This window comes from Uloborus diversus, chromosome 6, assembly GCF_026930045.1.
Source record: "Uloborus diversus isolate 005 chromosome 6, Udiv.v.3.1, whole genome shotgun sequence".
Classification (NCBI taxonomy): Eukaryota; Metazoa; Arthropoda; class Arachnida; order Araneae; family Uloboridae; genus Uloborus; species Uloborus diversus.
In genome coordinates, this window is record NC_072736.1 from 122,314,514 (window position 1) to 122,339,017 (window position 24,504).

The following is a 24,504-nucleotide window of genomic DNA, read 5'->3' on the forward strand; positions in this document are numbered from 1 at the left end:
GACATACCTTGGAAAATAACCTTAGTTTATACATGTAACTTTCTGACTCCGCTCCTATACTCAGATAATTGTTTACAACTATTTCAACATTTCTTTTAAACCCTATTGCTTTGTGGCCAATATTATAAAAAGATCTTTTAGACGACATATTGCAAGGAGAGCGGCAGCCAAAATACTATGATTGTCGTTCAATGTCAAGCGATATAAATATTGAAGGCAAAATTTGTGAATGCAGCGGGCACTCTACAGGGAACTTTTGTTTGCCATCACAGCAGAGAATCAACGAAAAAATTCTGTTAAAACATAATTGGTACATGAAAACCAGGAACGTAAATTAATGTTGATCAGCTTACCCGGTGGAACTGGAAAAAAATTAATCAATTCAACTCTAAAACATCAAATCACTTCAAAAATCAACCAATAGGCTTTGGCGATGTTTTTTTGCGGAACTGCTGGGACTTCACAGGTATAAAACGGACCATTCCACAATTAAACTACTTTGAATGTCTCCTCGAGAAAGACTCCGTATGTTTAACAAGAAAAAACGGGCAGTTGGGAGAATTTCTTCAATAGGGTACTCCCATGGACCCTATTGAAGCTTCATGCTTCTAAAACTAAATGCGATATCCCAATAATGTTATTGCACAACTTTAATTTGTCCAATAAATTCAATGGAATTGGACACCAATTCAATTCACTGCAGAATAATATGTTTTCGAGTATTGGTCTTACAGCACCAGAAGCATATCAGTTGGCTCTTAATCCTCGCATCCACATGGCCCCTGTATATTTAATTTTCCGATTTAAGTGATTATAATATCCAATGAAAATTTCTCATGCCATCACCATCATCAAACGTGTAACTGTACGATACGTAGTGCAACCTTACATACGGGAAAATTGTATTGTTCAGTGGGAATTATATGTTGGTCTGTCTGTCTTGATATGAAAATGAGGTAAATCAATATGCTTCAATCCTCATAAAAGCGAAACAAAAAAAAAATATTGCTTAGAATAAATTTTCAAATTAAAAAGTAGGGGAGACCGGGGCAAGATGACTATGCTAACAGTTTTTGTTGTTTATTAATTTATTTTTAAGGATAGTAAAATTTCCTTTACATAAGCTGTTAGAGTGATCCTTTGTAGTATTAAATATAGTACCAATTCATTTTTCAAATGAAATAAATGAAGGATATTTTTATTTTTTCATAACCTTAACAAATCGTCATCTTGCCCCAGTACTGGGGCAAGATGACTTTGGCCTCGGGGCAAGATGACAACATTGAAAAAGGTTGAACACAATTTATTTTTTGAATATATTACATATTTTAAAATTTTTTTACTGTATTTTTACATCTCACAAAGCATTAAATTAAGCGTAATGAATTGCAAAGTTACGTTGAAGTGCTTAATTGTGCAGTTAACAATAGTCACAAATAAAAAGGCAATTTTCATAATTGGAACATTCTTCACACCACCACTTCTGGCATTGCAGCACTAGAACCATTCTTCCATTGGAGTGTCAAAATTTTCCTCTTTATAAAAAGAACTTGTAAAGAAGAACTATTGTCATCTTGCCCCGTGTTTCGGCCCGTCATCGTGCCCCGGATTGCCTGTTTGAAAGGATTCGTCTTCATTGCCATAAAGGAAGGCGATTCATTGACGTTTATTCATGGCAATAAGCAGTATATAACCTAATTTACTTATAAATACTAAAGAGAAACAATCTATCGTTCCTGTATCTTTAGCAGAGCTTATTTACACATGCATAAAAGTTATAACGTAGCAGCGGTAAACAATCAGAGCTTCAGAACTAACACAAATATGATAATTTCAGTGTCTATATACTACTGCTGAACGACCAGCCGATAAAAGAACCAGTAGTATCCAGTAAAGTAAGACAAAACAACGTTAGAAGAAGCACAAATTTGTAAATTACAGCCATTCATTCATTTTCCCATTCATTTTTATCGATCTTCCTTTGTTTCTTTTTACCTTTTTGTCTTGATTGACACTCCCCCCTCCCCCCCCAATTTTCTTCTATTTATCTTTATTTTTCCTTTTTTCGAATATTTTTTGTTTCTGTTTATTTTATTTCATGGTTTTCCATTCAGCTTTTCCTTTCTTGCGGTTCACGGTTACTGACAATTTCTTTTCTTTTTGTTTAAGCTTCGGCTTAATCTTTGTCCAATTGAATTCTTTCTTTCTGGGTTCGTACCTATGAGAAAGCTCTTGGCCTTTTCTTGCATTCCTATTGGTTCCTGATCGGTTTATAACTTTGTCATTGGTGTTTGGCTAATCCGCTGTTTTTATCTTTTAAGCTGCATGCTTATCTGCTCTTGGCTTTTGTCGGATGTCTTTTCATCCATAAGCTCATTATTTTTTGCATTGAAAAAGGCGTTCCCTGTAACGCCGAAACACGTGTCTGCTGTAATTTACAAATTTGTGCTTCTTCTAACGTTGTTTTGTCTTACTTTACTGTTCAGCACAAAGGTATTTATTTATCTCAGTAGTATCCAGTTGATGCTGTTTCCTAGAAGAAAACGCAAAAATTAAGACATTCGTCATCTTGCCTGGCTCGTCATCTTGCCCCGGTCTCCCCTACCTTTATAATATTTATTTAAGATAGGTATTTTTTTTTATCCCTAAGTAGGACGGGCTTCTAGTTCATGTAATATTTATAATGTTCCCAGTCTTAAATCACGCCGTGAACTTTTGTGTCTTCTTTTTTTTCGATAAGGTACTAAATAATTTAATGAACTGCTCTGATATTGTTAATTCGATCCAAATTGCTGGCCCAAATAGGACTCTAAAGGAGTCGTTCTTGTTTTAAAAATTGTTTTACCAGACTTAACTATGTTAATAATTTTTGTCTTTTTAAATTTTACAAAATTTTTAACATTCATTGTCGTAATTTAGACATTTTTGACAAGTCATTTTACAATTTTAAATCCACATGTTTTAATGTTTTAAAAGTATGATTTGTTTTAATTGCTATTTTTATACTATTTTTGCCACTGTAATTTGATTTTTTCTGTAGTGTGCAATACTTTTAATAAATAAAATAAAATAAAATAAAAAACAAAGGAGAACGAAAAATTATGTGAAATTAGAAGGCAACTTCAATTTGAATACATTTCCCTCTGCTTCACAAATAACATTGTGAAAAGTTTACTATTTGGCACCAAGACCAATCAACGCATGTTTATCTAATAAATGTTTGATAATATTAAGGTTTAATAAAACTAATAGTATAAATGATTTTTATTCATTGCATGCTAAATGAGATTGAACTTCCAACATTTCTGTTGGCAAAAGTTAATCTAGAAGAATACTCTTCTTTTTATGTAAAATTAGTACGCATTCGGTTGCATTTAAATGAGTAAAAACCGTAGCAAAAGCATTGTAATTCTTGAAACACATGCATCTGAAACGAAGTAAGACATATTATACAAAAATTGTTGGGGAATGTAATTTTTTTATAGGACAAAGGGCGAAAAAAAATTTTTTTCCTCCTGAAGTATTTTCTATTTGTTATTAAAATATTTTTTATTACGTGGATGAAGAATGAATAAATGAATGGAAAATAAAACAATAAAATTCATAAATAGCTTAGTAAGGAATAAATTCATTAATAACTTAATATGTGAGACATAATAAATAGAAAATAATACATGAGTAAACAAATCAAAAAATAAGTTAATGAAAGATGATGAAATTTTGAAATTTATTAACAAACAAAATACACATACATAACAGTAAGCAAAATTAAAAAAAGTAAAATTAAAAAAAAACTTACAAATTATAAAACATAAATTACAAACTTCATAACAAAACATTAAGAAAATCTTGACTATAGTTCAACACGAATTAGTATTAAATTCAACACTAAAGAACGCCAAAGGCACTGTCCGCAGTGTTTTTTAATTGGTTTATATGAAGTACAAACACAAATATGTATTGACAGAAATATTTACAAATTAATTTTACACAAGTAGTAAAAATTTTACACAGAACAATTATTGGACTGTTTGACTCCAGAAAAAAAAAAAACACAATAACTCGCATTGAAACATTCAATAGTATAAAAATTACAATCCAAATCGAATGAATAGAAACGAATGAATAAGTACATTAACAAATGAAGGAATGTAAATTAGCTAATTAATGAATAAATGCATCACAGTGATTTAATAAATGAATAAATAAGTAGACGATATGAACCATTTCCTTTTACCCTTCCACTTTATCCCGCATGCACTTGACTAATTGTACAGAATATTTAACACAAAAATTAATTTAATATTAAATAAATTAACAATGCACCGAATCTTAGTGAGTTGCAATTTATATTTAAAACGTTGAAAATAAGAAATTTATTATTTTATAATAGCCAAAATAATTTTGGACTTGCAACAAGATAATTCAATATGAGCATTGCAAAACTGCTTGTATTGTTACGTGCTATTATCTTTTGAGGTAAAATTTTCACGACTTGAATAAACTACATTCGTTACTACTAGGGATTGCAATACCGGGCCGAAAATTCAATACCAGTATTCGGTATTTTTAAAGCGTAATACCGGAATGCCGGTATTAATACCGGTACTTGAAATTTTTTCAATGCTTGAAAACATATTGTTTTGTTGCCACACTTCATAATTTTGTACAAAAATTGTAATATTTATGAAAACGTATTGTGAACAAATATGAAATGAAGGAACTAATGTCATAATAAAAAAAATCAATAACAATAAAAAAAACGATAATGCATTCATTGAATTTTCTAAACCTTGAACTCATTTTAGTGCTCAACTTTCCTACAGTTGAAAGTACTCTTTCTGAATTCACGCAGGTGGGTGATACTGTTAACAATGTGCGATTCATCTCCTCCAGTTGTCTAGCATTCCTTCACCTTCAAATAATTCAATATTTTGCCTGTTAGTTTTGGATAAATGCCTTTGTTTGTGTGTATTTTTCTTTTGTATTGTGTGTATTATTATTATTTAAATATATAGAGCTAGTTGTAGTTTCTTTCCGAGAGACGATACGTTATCAATATTAACATCATTATCTCTTGAACAGGAGAAGTTTGTGTTTGCTTTTTATTAGCAGTTTGGTTTTGAAATTTGCGATAAAATTGACTAAATTTGATCTGATTAGTTTCTCTTATTCGTTTTCCCTTTTTTTCCATCAACATTCTTTAACCATTATAATTGTGTAAACATCTCAAAGTATGTTTCAATTGATTAAGCATTACCCCTATGCAAAATTTAAGGCACTATATAATTTCAAAATATTATCTTTCAAGTGTAAAGCCAAACAGCGAGACAGGACAACAAACCAATACTGATGACAACAAATTATAATTTTCTATGCTTTCAAGAAAAGTTTTTGTTAAAATTTAGTAGAGTTAAGACAAATATATTTTTAAAAAATCAAAGTATTACTTCAATATGGATGGAATAAATTTTTTACAGGACAAATGCATTCAAAACTGCACTCGAATTTAACTTTCACAAAAGGGAAAGTGAGTGATCAGGGAAATGAAAAAAAAAAAAAAAAAACTTGGTGCTCAAAAGCGCACGAAAATACGATTCATTCACCATCTAGTAATGACAACATCATTTTGCAATCTTTCCGCTACTTTTGTTTAATGATATTCTATTAGTTCGTGCTTTTGAAGCAAAATTTTTACATCAATAGATTGCTTTTGGTTCTGTATCATGGAAAAAGAAATATACATTTAAAATACAAGTAGATATTTAGTAAATTTAAATGAAAAATCTTTAATTTAAACAATTTATTATTTTCAGCTAATACCGAAAATACCGGTATTTTGCCTCAACAAATACCGGTATTACGAAATTGCAAAGTTGCTCAAAATACCGGTATTCGGTAAAACCAGTATACCGGAATTGCAATCCCTAGTTACTACATAGTGAAAATATTAACAGATATGCGACACGACAGAGTAAATATTTCACCATTTCACTTTTCCTTACTATTTCAAACCCCCCCCCCCCCCCATTTCCCTACTTTGTTATCTTTTTTTTTATAGTTTTTTCTGAGTGAAAAACTAATAGTTCAAATTTTATTTTTATTTTTAATTCAGGTGAGTAATTCAGAATACAAACCAACAACTTCAAGCTGCTTCGTAGTTTGGACACATCTGAAAAAGGGTTTATCTGTAGATACTTGACATGTGTAATTTCCAAAACTTTCAAGGCTGAGATTTCGCAAATATACAGTACTTTTGTCCGATTTTGACATCTGAAAATTAAAAAAAAATGAATTAAAATGCACTTATTTGGTTAAGAAATAATGTAGAAATATTTCTTAAAAAGTAACAATGAAAAAATCTTCCTGTTTATTAGAAATGTATTACCTTTAGCAATTATATAGTGTAACATTGCAGAAACCCGTCAGCGTAAGAAATGTCGCCAGGGGGAGAGAAAGAGCTAGAGATATTGCTGCTACATGTGGCGCAGTATACAAAGTGTTTACAGCCTGAGTAAAAAGTTTAAGGCCAGTATAGTTTTCTTTGAAAAAAAGGAAAATGAAATTAAAGGGATTTTAATATTATTGTATTATAAATTATTAATGTTCATTGGTAAGAAATAACGCAACAGACAGGATTTGTAAAGCATGCAATAACCAGAAAAGCAGTGATTTATTCAAAGTTAGCATTTCAGCTTAAGTAAAAACTTTAAGGCTACTAGTATTTTTAAAGAAACTGCAAGTACTTATCTTTACTAATATTATAAAGAGAGAGGGCGGATTTTTGTGTGTTTATATGTTCGAGGTAATCTCCGGAACCACTGCACCTATTTGAAAAATTCTTTCACTATATGAAAGGTGCTTTCTTACTGAGTAACATAGGCTATAATTCGAAAAAATCCGATAAATAGTTCTTTTTTTAAATTCAAATTCAGGTCCAAATTTCACGTAAATTGCCTATTATTGGCTATTAAAGGGGTAAAAAATTACTTGCACATATTAATATTATATATCGTTAAAAAGGGTAGATTTTTCTGCGTTCTAAACAATTTATTTCAATGCTCTAACTTAATTACGGCGGGAGTAATAATCGTTTTTAGCTCGAACTTTTTTAGGCTTAGCTGAAATTTATGTACTACTTTCTTCATTAAATCTGTCAATAAAAAGTGAAGGAATTGTCCCACAGTTTTCTTTTTGGCAGCATTGGAAAAAGCGAGATTTTTTACTCCAGATCTTTCTCGACCTGTGGTCGAAAAAATTAGCTTCTATCTTCAAAGGAAAAAAGTTACAAGCGTTTTTAAATCAATTTCGAAATATGTCATTTTCATTCAGGTTGTCAACCATTTTATTTTCGCGTTTCCATGGTTACGCTTTTTGAATCCAAATCCATTTTGCATCTGATTTCTTAAACTTATTTTATTTCATGTTTCCATGGTTACGCTTTTAAAATCCATCGTTCGCATTTTAATTTCTTAAAAGTATTTTAATATCCGTCGTCATTGTTTAAAAGGGTAATTTTGCATGGTGTTTTTTTTCTTTTATTTTAGTTGTTCTTTAAGTTATTAAATTATTCTTTTAATTAATTGTTGAATATATGTCACTTACCACAATTTTTGTTCTCAAGGTAGACCGAGCAACGCAGCTCTTAATATATAAAGATTTGAAAGCTATTGTTAATGTAATTTTATACCCTTTTGTTTGTTTGGCAAAACATTTAGGTATATTTCGATAATTGGGAATCTAGTCCGATCGTCTCATTTTTGGCGTAAATAATTTTATTTTGGTAACCCTGCTGATTTATAGTAACCCTACATGAATAGATGTTTCCGATCTCTTTGTTTTGATTTGTAAAGAAAAATACAATATAACTTTGATAACCCCCCCCCCCCCCAAAAAAAAAAATTACACGCCAAATCTGGCACTCCCTACGGACTTTTTAGGGTTGCTGATTCTTATTTTGCTGTTGCCAAATTTAGTATTTTCTTGCATTTTGTACCATTTTTTGAGTTTTTTTCTTAAAGTTTTGTGGCAACAATTTTTGGAAGTCGCCAAATTTCCGATTTGAGGGGGTATATCAAAGTAGTTCCAAAAATACTTCTCGCGCAGGCGCTGGAACCAAAAATTAACGCCAATGAAGAAAGATCACCAGATTCCTAATTAACGAAATATCCCCAAACATTTATTACTGCCAAAGAAAAAACATCCGCTTCACTCGCAAAAGGGCTGGATTCCGGCAGCGTGGTCGCTTGGCACGTTAGGCGCTGAGCAGGGGGTTCAGTTTCGGATTATTGTTTTAAGGCAACCGTTAATATAATTCATTGTTTTGGCGATTTGTTTTGAAATAAAAGAAACTTTTGATTTGTTGTTATCCGAGTAAAATGTACGACATTTTCTTCTTTTTTTCTGACGATGATTTTTAAATGTTCCACGGGATGTTTTTTTTTTTTTTTCGTTAGACCGATGGATTTTGATAGCGTGGTTGCTGGGCAAGTTTGGCGATAAACAATAGAGTTGCGGAATTATTTTTACATTTGAAAGATATTATTCAATGTATTTTTTTGTTCATTTGGCGAAATATTTTAAATTGCAGTAAAAACCGCTTCACTCGCTAAATAGTTTTAAAGCAACTGTAAATCTAATTTAATGATTTAACGAAAAGTTTTAAATTCCAAAGAAACTTAAATAGTTGTTTTTTTTTTAAAAAAAAAGGTGTGTACGCATTTTATACAAAGAAAAACGATCATTTCACATCAGAGGAGGAGGGGGCGTCATTTTTTTTTTTTATTATTATTCAACGGATTCCCATTAAATTTTTTGCACGGGCATCGCTGTACGGGTACGCCTAGTACTGTAATAAATGTCACCTCAGTTAACAAGATTTTGGAAACCCTTCAACTTGCAGTTTTGTGATTAATTTCTTTAAAGTCTTTGTCCTACTTGTGACGATATCGTAAGGTAAAAATTTAACTGTTCGAAAAAGAGGGCAGATTGAAGCTTTTTCTTCAACAAGGATAAGTTGGCGTACTATTGCGAAAAAATAGAAAGATCGAAGACTGAAGTCAACATTTTTGTATGATTTAAACAAAATTTGGGTAAAAAGAAAACCCGGGAAAATTTAAAGCTTTGTCCTCGCTTCATGGAAGAAGAGTTCGGAAATTATTACATTACCTGAAAAGTACTCAACCAGGAAACTTATTCAGACGATAGGTTTAAATGTTTGTCAAAAACAATATATAACACAATTAGGAGGTGTGGAAGTTTTATCAATACTGCAAAATTGCTTAAACCTCATTTATTGAAAATGCACAATATAGAGTGTTTCAACTTTAGCTATTAAATCATGACCTGGGATAGCCAATGAATACAAATAATTTTTTCTAACGAAAAGAAATGGAGTTTGGATGGACCAAATGGACGGAAGTACTATTGGCATGTTTTACGAAATGAAAAAGAAATATTGTACAAGCACCAATTAGATGGAGGCTCTGTCAGAACTTGAGAGTGCTTTGCTTATAATGTTGTGTGCTCAGTTGCGTTTGTTTCAGATAAAATGAACTCACAAGCATATCAAAATGTCCTCCCAAGTCATCTTTTACCAAATGCTGAATTTATTGCTGGAGAAAATTGAAAATATCAGCAGAACAATGCATCTATCCATCCGAGTAACAGTGCAAAACATAGTCTCCAAGTAAACAATGTTGAAACTTTGAGATAACCAACTAAGTCTCAAGATCTTAACCCAATAGAGAACTTACTGGGTGACTTAGCACGAAGAGTTTATGTAAAAGAGACATTTTCCTTCATCAATAGAGCTGAAATCTACCATCGAAGATGAATGGTTAAAAATACATCTCGAATTTTGTCAAAAACTAGTTTCATTCATGAAAACAAGAATATTTGAAGGAATGGCTGACACACAAGCTTATAAATATTTGAATTTTTGTCCTCATATGCTTTTTTCTATGTTGGCCTTAAAGATTTTACTCAGGTTCAAATATTGATCTGTAATATTTTCTGATAATGAAACATTTATAATGCAATGTTTTTGTCTTTTTTACTTGTATTTAAGGTTAATAATTATCACTCATATGACTTTTTGATCCTAAGATTAAGGTGTGTCCAATTTTTCAAAAAAGTGCACTGGACTTAAAGTTTTTACACAGACTGTATAAAGTCCTAAACTGATAAAGAAGATTCATTAAACAAACTTAACGATGGGTTATATGATCGGCTTTGATATTTTTACCCACATTTTTTTATATAACTTATGTGGAAACTCGATGAGGGTAAATTACTCATTTTTGGGCACCATTTAGTCCCTGCCAAATCCTGGTTAAGGACCGGAAAAAGGTAGGCAACCCTAATTTAACGTTTTCTTCACAGCTTTTACATTTCATTAATGACAACCATTTCCGGAAACTCGATGAGGGGTAAATTATCTCCCTTATTGAAAAAATTTTATCCCCTGACAACCCTGCTTAGGCACCGGAAAAGGAGAGGCTACCTAAGTTTAGCGTTTTATTTCCATCTTTTACTCTTCATTTATGATACCGATTTTCGGAAACTCGATGAGGGCAAATTACTGGTTTTTAGGCATCTTTCAACCAGTGGCAACCCTGATTAGGTTACGTGAAAGAGGTAGAAATTCTTATACTTTCATGTTTTATTTGCAACTTTTACTCTTCATCTATGGTAACAATTTTAGGCAACTCGATGAGGGTAGGTCAAGCCTAGTGGGATCTCGTAATGTAAGTGCAATTTTATTCGGTTGATAATCGAAATATTTCTTAAAAATCTAGTAAAAAATATGTTTTGATTACTTAATATTCTACAAGCAAAAAATCAAGAAAAAATATACATATTCATTACCTAATATTCTATAAATAAAATAAATGCCTTCATTAGCCGAATTCATGAACACTTTTTGCAAGTCACAACGGTTGGTATCACGGTTTGGAAAGCAATGAAAAAATATCATTTACGTTCGTGCAATTTTATTCAGCTGTTGATCGAAATATTTCTTGAAAATCAAGTAAAAAAATATGTTTCCCGAAACGACAGAATGGATGAAATTCTTTAATGTTTTTCAATGAAATACATTTTCTCATAAGAATCTCTTGCCAGAAAAGAAATTTCAAATAATGAAACTTGTACCTCTTATGTCTGCCACTCCAGGGCGCTTGAATAATCTTTTCAAACACTTATCAGAGTTTAGATCCTCAATACCATTTTCCACTAGAGTATATTGTTGCACATTTCGTTCCTTGATATGAAATCAAGGTGAAAACGAAAAAAGAATTTTATACAAAGAATAATAGAAGCGAAAGATTAAGCCTTGGAATAAAATATCGTTGGAAGAAAAAAAAAAGGTGGGAAAAATGTTGCGAAAAAGTTCCAAGTTGAAAGTAAATAGATTGTATTGAATAGGGAATCAAAGGGAAAGTGAAAAAAAATATCGTGGGATTCAATTGTTAGTTTTAGATTGCGTTGAAAAAGTTTCAGATGTTTTCTATTTTTACGGAAGCGAACGAAAACTAACTAAAAACACTCAGGAATTAGAAAGAAAAATCCTGTTTTAAAAACAGAACGATCAGGAGTATTTTACAAGAGTTAAGTGTTCGGCTTCAGGATTCTTTTCTGAACAAAGAAATCTTTTCTGGGATTTTCGAGGGTAATGTTTAATTATAGGTTAAATTTGTTTACATTATGAAATGTTCCGCTTTGAGTAATTAAAAATTGAAGCAAATATTTAACATTGCTTTAACCATTAACTGCTGAGGTAGGGTGCCTTTTATCCAGAGGAATTTCACTTTCGCATTTCAGGTAGGCGAACATCCTAAATATTTTTTTCTTCAATATTTACTGAACCTTTCTAAAACTTTACACAACTATTAAATATGACATAAATAACGCATTTTGACTACTGATTTGGTGAAAAAAAACTTGCTACAGTTTGTTTTTAATTTTTAAAAAAGTCATATTTTTAGCAAAAAAAACACCATTTCCTTATTACTTCCAGTGCATTCACTTTATCATAATTTGTAACACTTTTTGAGTCTATCTCTTCGTTAGATACCAGAGAGCGATATGATCTTCCGATTTGGAAATAATTAACTAAAAACAGGTTTTAGAAGCAAATGTTTGAAAAATCCCCCCGAAAAACGTATTTGCTCCCCTAAGTTTGATTGATCATTATTTCAAAACCGCAGATTGCATGTGCATTAACTTTTTGAGGTTTCTATCACAGTTATATGTTCAATTACCATTTTAGCAAAGTTTCAAATCTTTTAATATACTTTTTTCGCTAGAGCTGTTGGCGTAAATAAAAACTTTTAAAACGTTGTTTGGTTAATGAGGCTTTAGCTCGCTCACGGAGCTTTTTTGCTTCTGTATCTTCCATACCAAAGTCAGCGGCTTTTTCTAATTCCATAAAAATTCCAATTTTTTTCAGACACCCCACCGGTGCCTCCAATTATATGTACGTTGCGCCAGAGGAAAAATTTCAACGTACACAAAAACTAACCGTGATTCTAAAAATGTAAAAACAAACCACACAACATCATTGAGTTTTCCAGTCAAAACTGCCATTTTTATTATCGTTCCCATGGAACAGGACAAAAACTGCGCCCTCTATAAATTAAAGTAGACGTTATGAATTAAAGTAGAAGTAATTAAAATTGGATTTTCCCATGTTCTTCAATTCATTTAGAAAACAATTTTTTACTTTCGTTGATAATGGATTTTAAACTTGCGGCAAGTTCTAGTCATCGCTATTTTTTTTTCAAACTTGCCAAGTATTAAATCCATTATCAAAGAAAGTGAAAAATTGTTTTCTAAATAAATTGAAGAACATGGGAAAATCCAACATCTATGTGGAACTGCTATGGAACTTGGTAACAGTTTAGATCTGAACTATTTTTTGTCGGGGACACAGTCTACCTCGAACCTTATTTCGACCGAACTTGGCTTCTTTTTCACATTTGTTGTGATATCATTACTTTTGAAAAGCTAAATCAAAGGTTATGTTCTAATTCAGACGATTATAAATGCAAAAGCGTATGGAACTATATGATTTCCTTTTTTTTCCCCTGCTTTTACGGTTCATTGGTTTGCGGTTTCTCTTTATTAGAAGTTTTGAAGATATTTCGATAGCTGGGGACTTGGTGCGATCGCCAATTTTAGGCAGTAATCGTCTGTTTTTCCCATTTATCAGCAAGGCCAAAGTACATTAGTTCTTGGTCTTTGACGTCCTCCGATTTGTCGACAATTAGGAAAATTGCTGACTCATCTCAAAATCTGTCTGGAATTTATTGTTCAGGGGGATAATCATAACGTAGATCGTAAAATATGCAGAATTGGCGAAAATATTTCTCAGTTGGTGAAATTATTGCTGCCATTTTTGCTCCACCTGTAAAATTTTGAATTTAATTGAGATCTAAAGATTTTATAAATTTTAAAGCTGGTTATTTTTGATTTTAAAGGCTTAGCTCTAGATTTGTAATTTTAATTATTTGATGGATCATTTTTCATTTTAGCGGAATTTAAAGTATTGTTTAAAGCCCCATTTTTGTTAGAAATTTAATTGTTAATTTAAAACATCAACAACCTTGTTTTGGCAACGTTTGACGAGCCCTTTTGTTTTGATTTATTTGGCGAAATATTTTGCAATCGCGCGGTAAAGTGATTACGCCGTGATGCTCATAAAAATGGCGTAATTTTTGCTACTTTAATTTAGTTTTTTTGACTTTTTAGATTTTTCCTTTTACATATGCATGAAAATTTATCTTTATGCCAAATTTCAAGTATGTGATACACTTGGAAATTCGTAAACATTTTGATGAGTGAGTGAGTGAGTCAGTGTTAAAAATAACACTTTTCAGATCTTAATAATTCCATAACTATAAGAGGTACACTCATGAAATTTAGGATTATAGGTCTACTATGCAGCTCTATTAGACATACAAAATTCCAAGCACGTGGATTTAATAGTTTTTGAGAAATGAGGAGGTCAAAAGTAGCTTGAAATGGTTCGTGTAAGATACACACTGGCAGATGTGTTGCCTGATTTCCGAACTTGGCTGACACATTGCCGTGTGTCTAAATAAATAGCACAAAAATCATTGGAAAATTTCCTACTTTAATTTGCTAACTATTGTAGATTGTGGGGTGCAAGTGAAATATAATATGTTGGTGTTTTCCTCATTCCGTCTTACCATTTACGCTGCAAAAAAAAGAAAATCACCTCGCTAATTAAGGGTTTAGTCTACTTTGCTTGAAATATTTATTGAATGTTATTAAAATTAATTCAAAAATTATGAAAAAAAAGTACTTGGTTTTAAACTACTACTATTTAAAAAATGGAGTAGTAATTAGAATTTAGCGAAAAGTAATGATTAATCGATTTGGGAGAATACATTTGATGTCGTTTTTCAAATTAAAAAGGTTTTTTTTTTGAGCAATAACGATTGCTTATTGTTCTCACTTGACTGTTTTTGGCGTTCCTATGATTTTATTTTCCCACCACCTCCCTCTGCCAGAACCACCGTCGCGTCGATCGGCCTCACGATGCTGCTCCTCTTGCGAAAACCGTCTCCAGGTTGCGTCCATATCCTATACACAATCGCCTACACACACATACACACTCATGCCTGCGCACAGACACAAACACACTCCTACACACACAGCACTGCATACACACACACACTCACCCACACATGCGCCTACACAAACACACACGCGCATTCATACACACACACGCTCGTGATTGCGAAAAACATTATTTGAATTCAAGATGCCAAAAATTCAAATTAATATATATATATATATATATATATATATATTTACGTGGTTTATATAAGGCAGTAAAAAGCAAAGGGATGTAAGTGGCAAAATTAAAAACTTGGAGATAACCAGTACACATGGTAGGTGAACCTCTCCTCTCTTGGGGCAAGAGATGGTACTAGTAGTCCTGGTAGGTGCTGTTGTACAGTATGATTTTGAAAAATATTTCAATGAAAGCCTACCTAGGACTGCAATTTTAAACGTGATTTACTCAAAACTTGAAAACGTCCAGGGCCATTCCATGTGACGGAATGGGACATTTTGAGTAGTTTTGACACGAGATTTTGTTTCATATGTACAAATAATACAAGCTAGAAATTTTATTTTTGATAGCAACAGTAAAGATTTGCCATAAAAACTATGTAGTTCTTTATGTTTATTGAACTTCATGTTTATTGTGCACTCCACAAAGTTGAGCAAATAAAAGTCGAAAAATGAACATGTATTTTTGAATTTTTTATTTATATTAATACAACTGGCGTCAATTTAGGCATCATTTTTCATTCACTTTACTATCATATCAGACTTCGTGTTGACAATAAAAGATAGTTATGGGTCTTTCCTACGAGACAGTTGTAGTTCCCTCTAAAAAGCCCAGGTAGCACAAACCATCGGATTTACGTTGGAGAAAGGTTGAAAATGCATCGCAATGGTTGGAAATATGTTTTGGTTAGATATTGTTTTTTTCATACGCTCATTCGATCATTCAAAGCATCGGAGGATGGTTTAAAACCAACCTATATCCGACTAAACGCATTCCCAACTTATTTCTAACCTTCAAACCTGTTTCACATTTATGCCCATTCATTGCAAGCTCGTTGCTGATTTGCGCGTTCTGCGAAGCGTGCGTAAATGCGTCCCATAAGCCCCTCCCCCCCCCCGCCTCTGCAGTCTTGTTGAGACCCAGGATTTGAAAGGGGTGAGGGAGGAGTGCGCATAGCTATTTTCTTTTCATTCCAGGGTCACATACACATTCACACGTGTCGTACTTGCTCACTGCGAATGTTCAATCCTCGCAAGTTCAAGTCTTCCAAAGTAAATCAATTCATTTTTCCAACTGTTTTTCTTTCTTTCAATAAATTTTCTCTTTTTTTAACGGGGGGGGGGACTCCCGATTTGGGGGGTCTCCGATGAATCGAAATTCTTAAAAAATTTTGCGCATTCGAACTGTTTTTTTTTTTTTTTTTTTTTTTGATAGATGCTTTAACTAGTTTTCTAGAGAATTTTGTGAATGCTTTGAATTTGTTTCAGAATTTCGTGTCGTTCCTTTGCTTAGCCTTGAAGGTAATTTTAAACGCACAATATTTAAAAACAGTTTGCTAGTCATACAAATTACACGTGCAATTTACCATAGAAATAAAATTGTGTCTTTGAATGAACTTTTCTCGTTGATGGATAAAATACATTAAAATTCCTTCCATAATAATAAAATGAAAAAAAAAAAAATCAATGAACATGAACTTTTGAATGAAATGGGAGAGTATAATATAGTTCGGCAAAACAATAAAATAAGTACTTTTCATGATATTCAAGTTTAACCTACGTCATTTTAATTGTTATGAAGATTTACTAACTGAACGTGTATGCGTATGATTTTTTTTTTTTTTTTTTTTTAATTTTTATTCTTATTTCAGGTCAAAGCAAAATTGAACCTTCAAACAAGCTAGGTTATTTTTCATGGCAGAATTTTAAAGTCAAAGATTTTATTCTGTCTTAAGAATAACCTTGCTGGTAATTAATATTTCCTGAAAAAGAAAAAAGAAACTAATGTATGCTTATGAAGATAATTTTCGAGTAATTATTCAGAAAAATAAAAGGTAAGAAATATAAATATCTTAATTTTTCTTCATATTTTATTGAAACGTTTGTAAATGATAGAGAAATGATAAATTGCATTTTTTTTTTTTTTTTTTTTTTTTTTTTTTTTTTTTTTTTTTACTCTTTGAAACAATATATTAAAGTAATGAGTGAAAATAGTAAAAACTTTAAATGAAACAGGTTTGAGAACAATCAGAGGTAGCAATAAAGGTTATGATGTCACAAAGGGCAAAAAGTCACATAAATTATAGGTACTATACATGACGCAACTATTTATCTACTATATTTTAATTTATTTTAGCATATAAGAATTTTCATGCTTCAGCATATTTTTTTAATTTTTAGTATTTCTATTTCTACGCTTGTAAAATAATAATGATTTGATATATATTTGGTAAAGTATATTGATTTGATGAGGGGAAAATAATAAAAAATTCAAATGAAATAGGCTGGAAAGCAATCTGAGGTAGCACACTATTAAGGTTGCGCATATTAAATTTCAATAACATTGGGAAATAGTTACTTAAATGTTGATTTTTCATCAGAATAGCGTCGGAAAATAATCAGTCTAACGTTGCAGCTAACGTTGGAAAATTGTTGGATAAGCGTCGAAATTTATATTGGGATAATGTTAAGAAGTGTAGTTTAACTGTTGTAATTTACATTGGAATAACGTTTGGAATTGGTTGGTTCACCGTTGCATTTTACGTAGGAACAGCGCTGGAAAAATGCTGAGATAACGTTGGAAACCAATCGTTGGATAACCGTTTTCCGACGGTGCACTTTAACGTATGTTCTAACGTAAGAGGCCGACATAAGTCTAACGTAATAAGCTAACGTTGGCCGAATGTTCGTGTGCTAGCTGGGAGAGACATGGTGGGGGGAAATTTTCAGTTTTCAAAAAATATTCGATTTTCAAAGTAAATATCTCCGTGCCTGTACAAGAAACGAAAAAAAATTAAATAGATAAAACACCTTTTTAAGAAGTTTCATGCTAATTAACTTATTGATGAATAATTTTGCTTAAGAATAAATAATTTTTGAGTTTTTTTGACACATCTCGCATGGCAACACAAAATTCATTCCCATCATCAGGCATTTTCAGTTTGTTCATCAGGAGCTCTTAGTGTCAGAGGTGTCTCCTCCATACATACGTAAGAGCACGCGCTCCCACAAGGAAAGCAGAGGAATCTATACTATTAAAACCTGCACGCGTCTGTCTGTGTGTCTCTAACTCTTTCTCATCTCTGGACTGGCAATATCTACCAAGTGAATACTGGTGCCGTTAAATACGGGGCATCCAGCGGAAGCTATTTCACAGTCTCACTCCTCTGAACCTTAAAGGGCGGATATATAGTCCTGAGGATATCCTGAGGAGAGCCAGGGATATCAGGATCTCGAGGGACAAAAGCATTAAAGTCATTGTCACCCGCTACAGGGGGCATTGAGTCACCAAAGGTGGCGAATGTTGGTGAACAAAGCGAGCATGGGCTGGAGCCCCTAGTACATTCATAAAAATTGAAATGAAATCTAATCAAATACACATCCGGTTTTTATTGTGTTCATTTCCGTGAATGATCTCGCCTTTTTTTTTTATTTATATTTTTTGTTAATACTCTAATACTAAAGAGCAGAAGTAAATGGGCTAATTTTAACTTAGGGGCCATTCATTAATTACGTAAGGGTAGCAGGGTTGGCAAAAACCCGGGGTTTTTTTAAAAAGCCCATGGACCCAGGGTTTTTCGGATTTTTTTAAATAAAACCCAAACAAAACCAACTAAGGCTGAGTTTTTTTAAAAGAAATGTGCGTTTTTTTGTCTTTTTTTAGGGAAAATGTGGGATACATGTAGCATATTGTAGCGTAAGTATAAAGACAAAGGGCAAAAATTGTCTTGGGGTAAAAAAAAGCTGGAAAACTAGTTAAAATTCAGCATTTTCTGAAGAAACGTATAAACGACGACGAAACCCAAGAATGGTGAAGTTTCAGATTTTTTAGTTTCCATGATTACCAACAGTTAAGGCAAAGTTACTTCTCGAGTGATAAAACCGATTGTTTGTTTTTAATTACATGTTTTTTTTTTTTGCATTTTACTTTATTGTATTTCATTTTGTTATGCAAAACTACTGTAGAACCTCAAGTAGTTTAAATCAAGTAGTTCAATTCGTTTTCCCGTGTTTACTGAATTCCTGCTTAATCAAGACACTTCTTTGAATTTTATAATGCCTGTTTTTCTATTTCTGTGTACAGAGTAACAAATATTAAACTTTTTCATAAGATAATGAAAATACTGTACATCCTATTCTGTTTTCTGTCCGACCGTTTGTAAACCTGTTAATTTCTAAAAAATATACCTTGTTTATTTGAGATTTGTGAAGTGTTGGTATGCAGAATATAATTCATATGAAAGCTAGAGTATTTTACTCTGGACAAGCTACAAATATTGAGAAAATCACACGTGACAGGACTTAGTCAAGATAATTTGAGTTATTTATTGACCAGTTATTCAAAGATGTTAAATATATTTATTTAAAATCTTTAAAGTATTTTTTAATGCCGTTAAAGTTCAAAATTCATTTTTTATGTCCATTGTCTGTGGTGAAGACCAAATAAAAAAGAAGTTTAAATTGTAAGAGTATTTAAATTAATTAATTTTTTTTTTAAACTTCTCAGAAAATTTTAAAAAACCCAAAAGTGGGCTAAATAATGGGGTTTTTTTAAATGGGTTTTTCAAAAAACCCATTGGGTCCAACCAAATTGGGTCCAATCCGGCCAACCCTGATGGGTAGCGAGGAGGAGGGGGGTTGGAAAAATCTCTACATGTCCTTACTTGGGGGAGGGAGGAGTCAGACCCATTCTTAAGTCATCTTTTCCAAGTCGATATTTTATACTAGAAATCGCGCGGTCAAGTGGTTTAGCAGGAATCATATTTCATTTGCTTCTGGAAAGTAAAAAACGTAATAGGCACTGTGTGTGGCATCTCTTATTTTTAATTAATGTCGCATCATATACAAAAAATATTTGTCGAAAAAACATTCAGTCTCAAGTAAGTCTCTTTTAGTAAATTTTTCTTTACAAAAAATGGTTTTTCAAAAAAAAAAATTAAAAATGTGAATTTAATAACAATTCCAGTGATGTAAGATTCGTTATTTTATTGTTTTGAAAAATGAAATGGAATCTTACGTAAACAGGGGAGGAGGGGTGAAAAATCTTACTTACCCTTACATGTTGGGAGAAGGGTCAAAATTTGCCAAAATCATCCTTACGTAATTGATGAACGGCCCCTTAACACTTAAAATATTGTTACTCGTTAGAAGCTCTTGTAACTTCCTAAATCGCACGTGCGAAAGTGGAAAAGAGTTGCTTGAGAAACAGCTTATGGGAACAAGTGTGGACGAGAAGCAAGAGTAATGAAGCACACCACTCAATATTATTCCGTTCGCTCATTTTCCTTGTGCTGTTGAGGATGAAATATTGCCATAATTGGCTACTCATCAAAATTCTTTGATAATTTGTTCTCTGCGTATGTCTTCCACACTCGTCACGACCACTAGTAACTGTGGGATTTCTTGAAAAAAAAACAAGACTGGACACAAACATTCCTAGGATGTGGTCAAGAAAACCCAAGTTCATGTAATTAAAAAAAATTGAAATGTATCCACTTTTCTTTGCAATTGCAACTGTTGTAGCTAGTTAGTAGTTAATCTTAAAAATTGCAAATTAAAAAATACTAAAATTGATCTATAAATAAGTATTTATTTGGAACAGTTTCTTTAATCACCTGCAAAAAAAAAAGGGTTTTGTTAATGTACTGGTGCAATTATGCAGATCGTACAGGACACGATTCGCACTATCGAAGAAAGATTTACAGAATAGAAAAATTACACCCAGGGCTAGGGTTATGCTCCTCCCCCCCCCCCCCTAGTTCCCAACAGAATCTTTTTATACCTACTCATCACGTGCATAAACGAAAATTCCATTGTATATCGTTTTCTAAAAATTATGATTTAGAGGAAATATTATGTTTATCGCTAAAATATTTAATAAAAGTATCTTTTTCATCAATAAAGCCCGAAACTCACTAACTTTAAACAAAATCCCCTTAAACCAAGACCTCTATTGAAAACATAAGATCTTGGAGGGAAACCAAAGCTTTGGCATCCCTGATCACTAGAGCATGTAGTTATATGCATAGTAAATGAATTCAGCTGACATATGAGTTATAAGACTCTTATATTGGTTCATTTTTACTTTCTTCTATATCTAATATATAGAAGAAAGTATTGGATTCGTGCAAATTTTCGAATTTCGAATTTTGACGGATTCGAACGTTTTGAGGTGTGCTGAGTCCATTTCGACCATTTTTGGAAAATGTCTGTCTGTCTGTGTGTGTGTGTGTATGTGTGTGTGTATGTATGTATGTGTGTGTGTATGTATGTGTGTCACGTCTGTGTGTGACCAGTTTTTTGTGGCCGCTCTACAACAAAAACTACCGCATGAAATCGAACGAAATTTAGTACACATATGTGCCCCTATGTGAACTTGTGCCCATTAGTTTTTGGCGCGAATTCCTCCAAGGGGGATGGAGCAATGGGACGTTTTTCGAGTGACGCGTGCTTGCTATTCCTCAGGAAGTTACTGGCGGAATCAAACAAAATTTGGTCCATATGTTGGTATTAACAGGAACAGGTGCTGATTCAATTTTGGTGTCAATAACTCAAACGGGGGTTGAGCTATAGAACGTTTTTTGTCGTCAATTGTGACTGCTGTATCTCAAGAAATAATGAACGGAATGAAAGAAAAATTTATCGGCAAGTAGCCCTTAGTGGGTATAAGAACTGATTTTATTTTTGTGTCAACAGCTAAAAAGGGGGCAGCGCAATCACCCGTTCTTTTTTTCCATTTTGAGTGCCCTATCTCAAGAATTAATGCTACGTTCTGGTTGAAATTTGGAATATATGTGAATCCATATGTAAACAGGCTTTGGTTCTATTTTGACGCCGATCGCTCCAAGAGGTGTTGATTTTTTTTTTTTTTTTTGCGAATAAAAATATTTTTATTAATGCAACAATAAGAAAGATAAATCGTAATAGATTGTCGTCTGCGTATTTCTCGTGATTTTAATTGTATGGAAATGATAGGAAATATTATCTCAATGATTTAAAATTTTTAACTGTTGCCATCTTATGTTTGTTAAGAAATAAAATATTTGTAATTAATTCAAGCAAGGCTTTTAAAATAACTTTCAATTTTCGCTCTTTGCTTTGCTTTTGCAATAATTCAGACATTGGGATGGTCGTCAAGTTTTTGCATGTGTCATTTTGTTTTTGTTGGGAATATTGCTTCCTCGTCAAGCATGGGGAGGGATCAGAAAAAAAAATATAGAAGAAAGTTTCGTGATGGCCACAACATACTAGTTGAGTTTTATTATTCGTACATGAAATACGTTAAAGCATTATTTTTAGAAGCACTATGGAATAAAGCGAGGCAAACTAAGCGCTCTAACTGTGCTCTAAATTGAAAAAGCATGATAAATGACGCGCTACTCAAATGCAGGGTGAATGTTATTGATTTGTTTGAATAAAAATATATCAAATAAATATGTTGAAGAAATAATAAATAAATAAATAAAGTGAATAAAAGAAAGAATAACCTAATGAAGTGAATAAATGAATAAATCAATAAAGTTTATTAATTAATTAATTAAATAATTAAAATAAAATATAAATACATAAATAATAACATAAAGTTTTAAAAAAACAAAAAAAAAGAGAATAAAAAAATATAATGAAATAAAATAAATAACTTGCTAGTAGCGTTATGTAAGCATACTTAATTTTCTAAATTTGTTTAGCGAATCACCATTTAAATAACTCACAAATTGCCACTGTTTATTGTACATGGGGCATTCCAAGGTATTTTTGACATTTATGTAGAGTCCGTAACGTGGCCTTTTTTGCCATAACTTTTTAATTTACTGTTTGATTAGCATATTATTTTATTTTGATCTTTTCCTACCAACACACCAGCTCAAATTAAAATAATTTGCAAATCAAACGGTAAATTAAAAAGTTATGACAAAAAAGGTCCTGTTACGGACTCTACACAAATGTCAAAAATACCGTGGAATGCCCCACATGCATAGTAGTTTTTAAAAAATACATGCTTGTTTTTTCTTCTCCCCAACACTTTACTCACCCTATTACACTCTACATTACTAATCTACTCTTTAATATTCAAACAAGTGCTCTGCCTGAAGTTTTAAGATTTCCTGCAATCTGAAAACATCCTTTTAGGAATAAAATGGGCTTGAATCGAAAGGCATGCAACCTCCATTTTTTTAACGACAGGAAAATATCCAATCATTTTATTTTCGTAAACTCAGCTGGTTTTAAAGGAATTCTCAATTTCTTTTCACGCATAAAAAATCTCTTTCATAAATCTTTCCAACAAAAATCCTTTCAATTGAATTTGAAGCTCCGAATAAAACATATTCTCAGTGCATTCCTTTTGTTTTCATTCTGGAATATTTTCCAATTCTTCAGATATTTTTTCTTGTTTTTTTTCTCCCAGTTTATTGCTAGAGCCTTATACCTTTTTTTTCGATTATTTCTCTCTCGTGATTATTTTGGAGGTTTTATTAAAACTGCGATAGAAAAGCGATGGAAAGTTTTAACATTGGGCAAAAAATACGATCTTCTAGTGGGTTCTCACGTTTTCTTCTACCGCTGTATTTGTTAGCGCTGATTCGTAAATTAAGTAGAGTTGCAGAGACAGATATACGTTATCTTGAAGAAAAAACGAGCTGATGTGTGCATGACATGACTTCCTTTTACTCCAATTTAATGACATTTCTTCATTATTGGCAGTTTTAATGTGATTCAATAGTTTACTCTCTAAATATCACCAACAGCGGCATAATTGAAACCAGATAAAAAAAAACGCCAAATTTGTCGCCAAGTTGGCGACAAAATTTGGCGACCGAAAGATTGGCGATATATCACCAAGTGTCCGCCAAATTATAACACCACTTGAGTTTACATCGGAATTAACAATGATTTCCCTCAAAAAAGGGGCAAAAGACCCTTTTTAGAGCATCCGAGGGAGGTGCACAACTAGACCCTACTAGGAGTCTAAGTACCAAATTTCAACTTTCTAGGACATTCCGTTCTTGAGTTATGCGACATATATACACACATACACACATACGCATATACGCACGTACATACAGATGTCACGAGAAAACTCGTTATAAATAACTCGGGGATCGTCAAAATAAATATTTCGAGTGTCTGTACGGTCCTAGACATATATCCACGTGTGGTCGGGTTGAAAAACAAACTCAACATTCATTCGAGGGTGAGCAAAACGGAAATTAAGCCCGATTTTTGAGTGAAAATTTTTTCGCGAATACAATACTTCCTTTTTTGTAAAAGGAAGTAAAAATACATTTAAAAAAAACATTGAAATTTTCTAAATGAAGGATAGTAATACATTGTGAACCCAGGTTCTCTCTCTCCGTCGAGCAGAATCAGCAACCTACTGTCACATTCAAATTACGAAAGTAACATTTTTTCATTTTATTTCCACTCTGCTTTGTTCTAATGAAAAAAGAAAAAAAATCTCTCTCACCTTCTAAATTTCAGGATATTCGTTGGAAGAGTAGCTGAACCAGCAATTAACTAGACTCCTTCTCTATTCGTTGACAGTTATCAGAAACCTACAGTATTTTCCCTTTTAAAGCACAGAAGCAACACTTTATTTCTATATTTTATTTTTGCTTTGCTCCAAATTAAAGTCTCTCACTCTCCCTCTCCTAATTTTGTGAATTTCATTGGCAAGTTAAC

The 24,504-nt window shown here is 32.3% G+C and overlaps 1 protein-coding gene across 1 annotated transcript in view; it reads right to left on the reverse strand.

Annotated features, from left to right (window-relative positions):
• The window catches only part of LOC129224475 (endothelial cell-selective adhesion molecule-like), a 112,285-nt gene that overhangs the window by 21,705 nt on the left and 66,076 nt on the right, over window positions 1–24,504 (reverse strand). Inside the window, exon 4 of the mRNA XM_054858928.1 lies at window positions 6,138–6,273. Coding sequence (XP_054714903.1) covers window positions 6,138–6,273 — 136 coding nt within the window. The remainder of the gene's footprint in view (window positions 1–6,137; window positions 6,274–24,504) is intronic.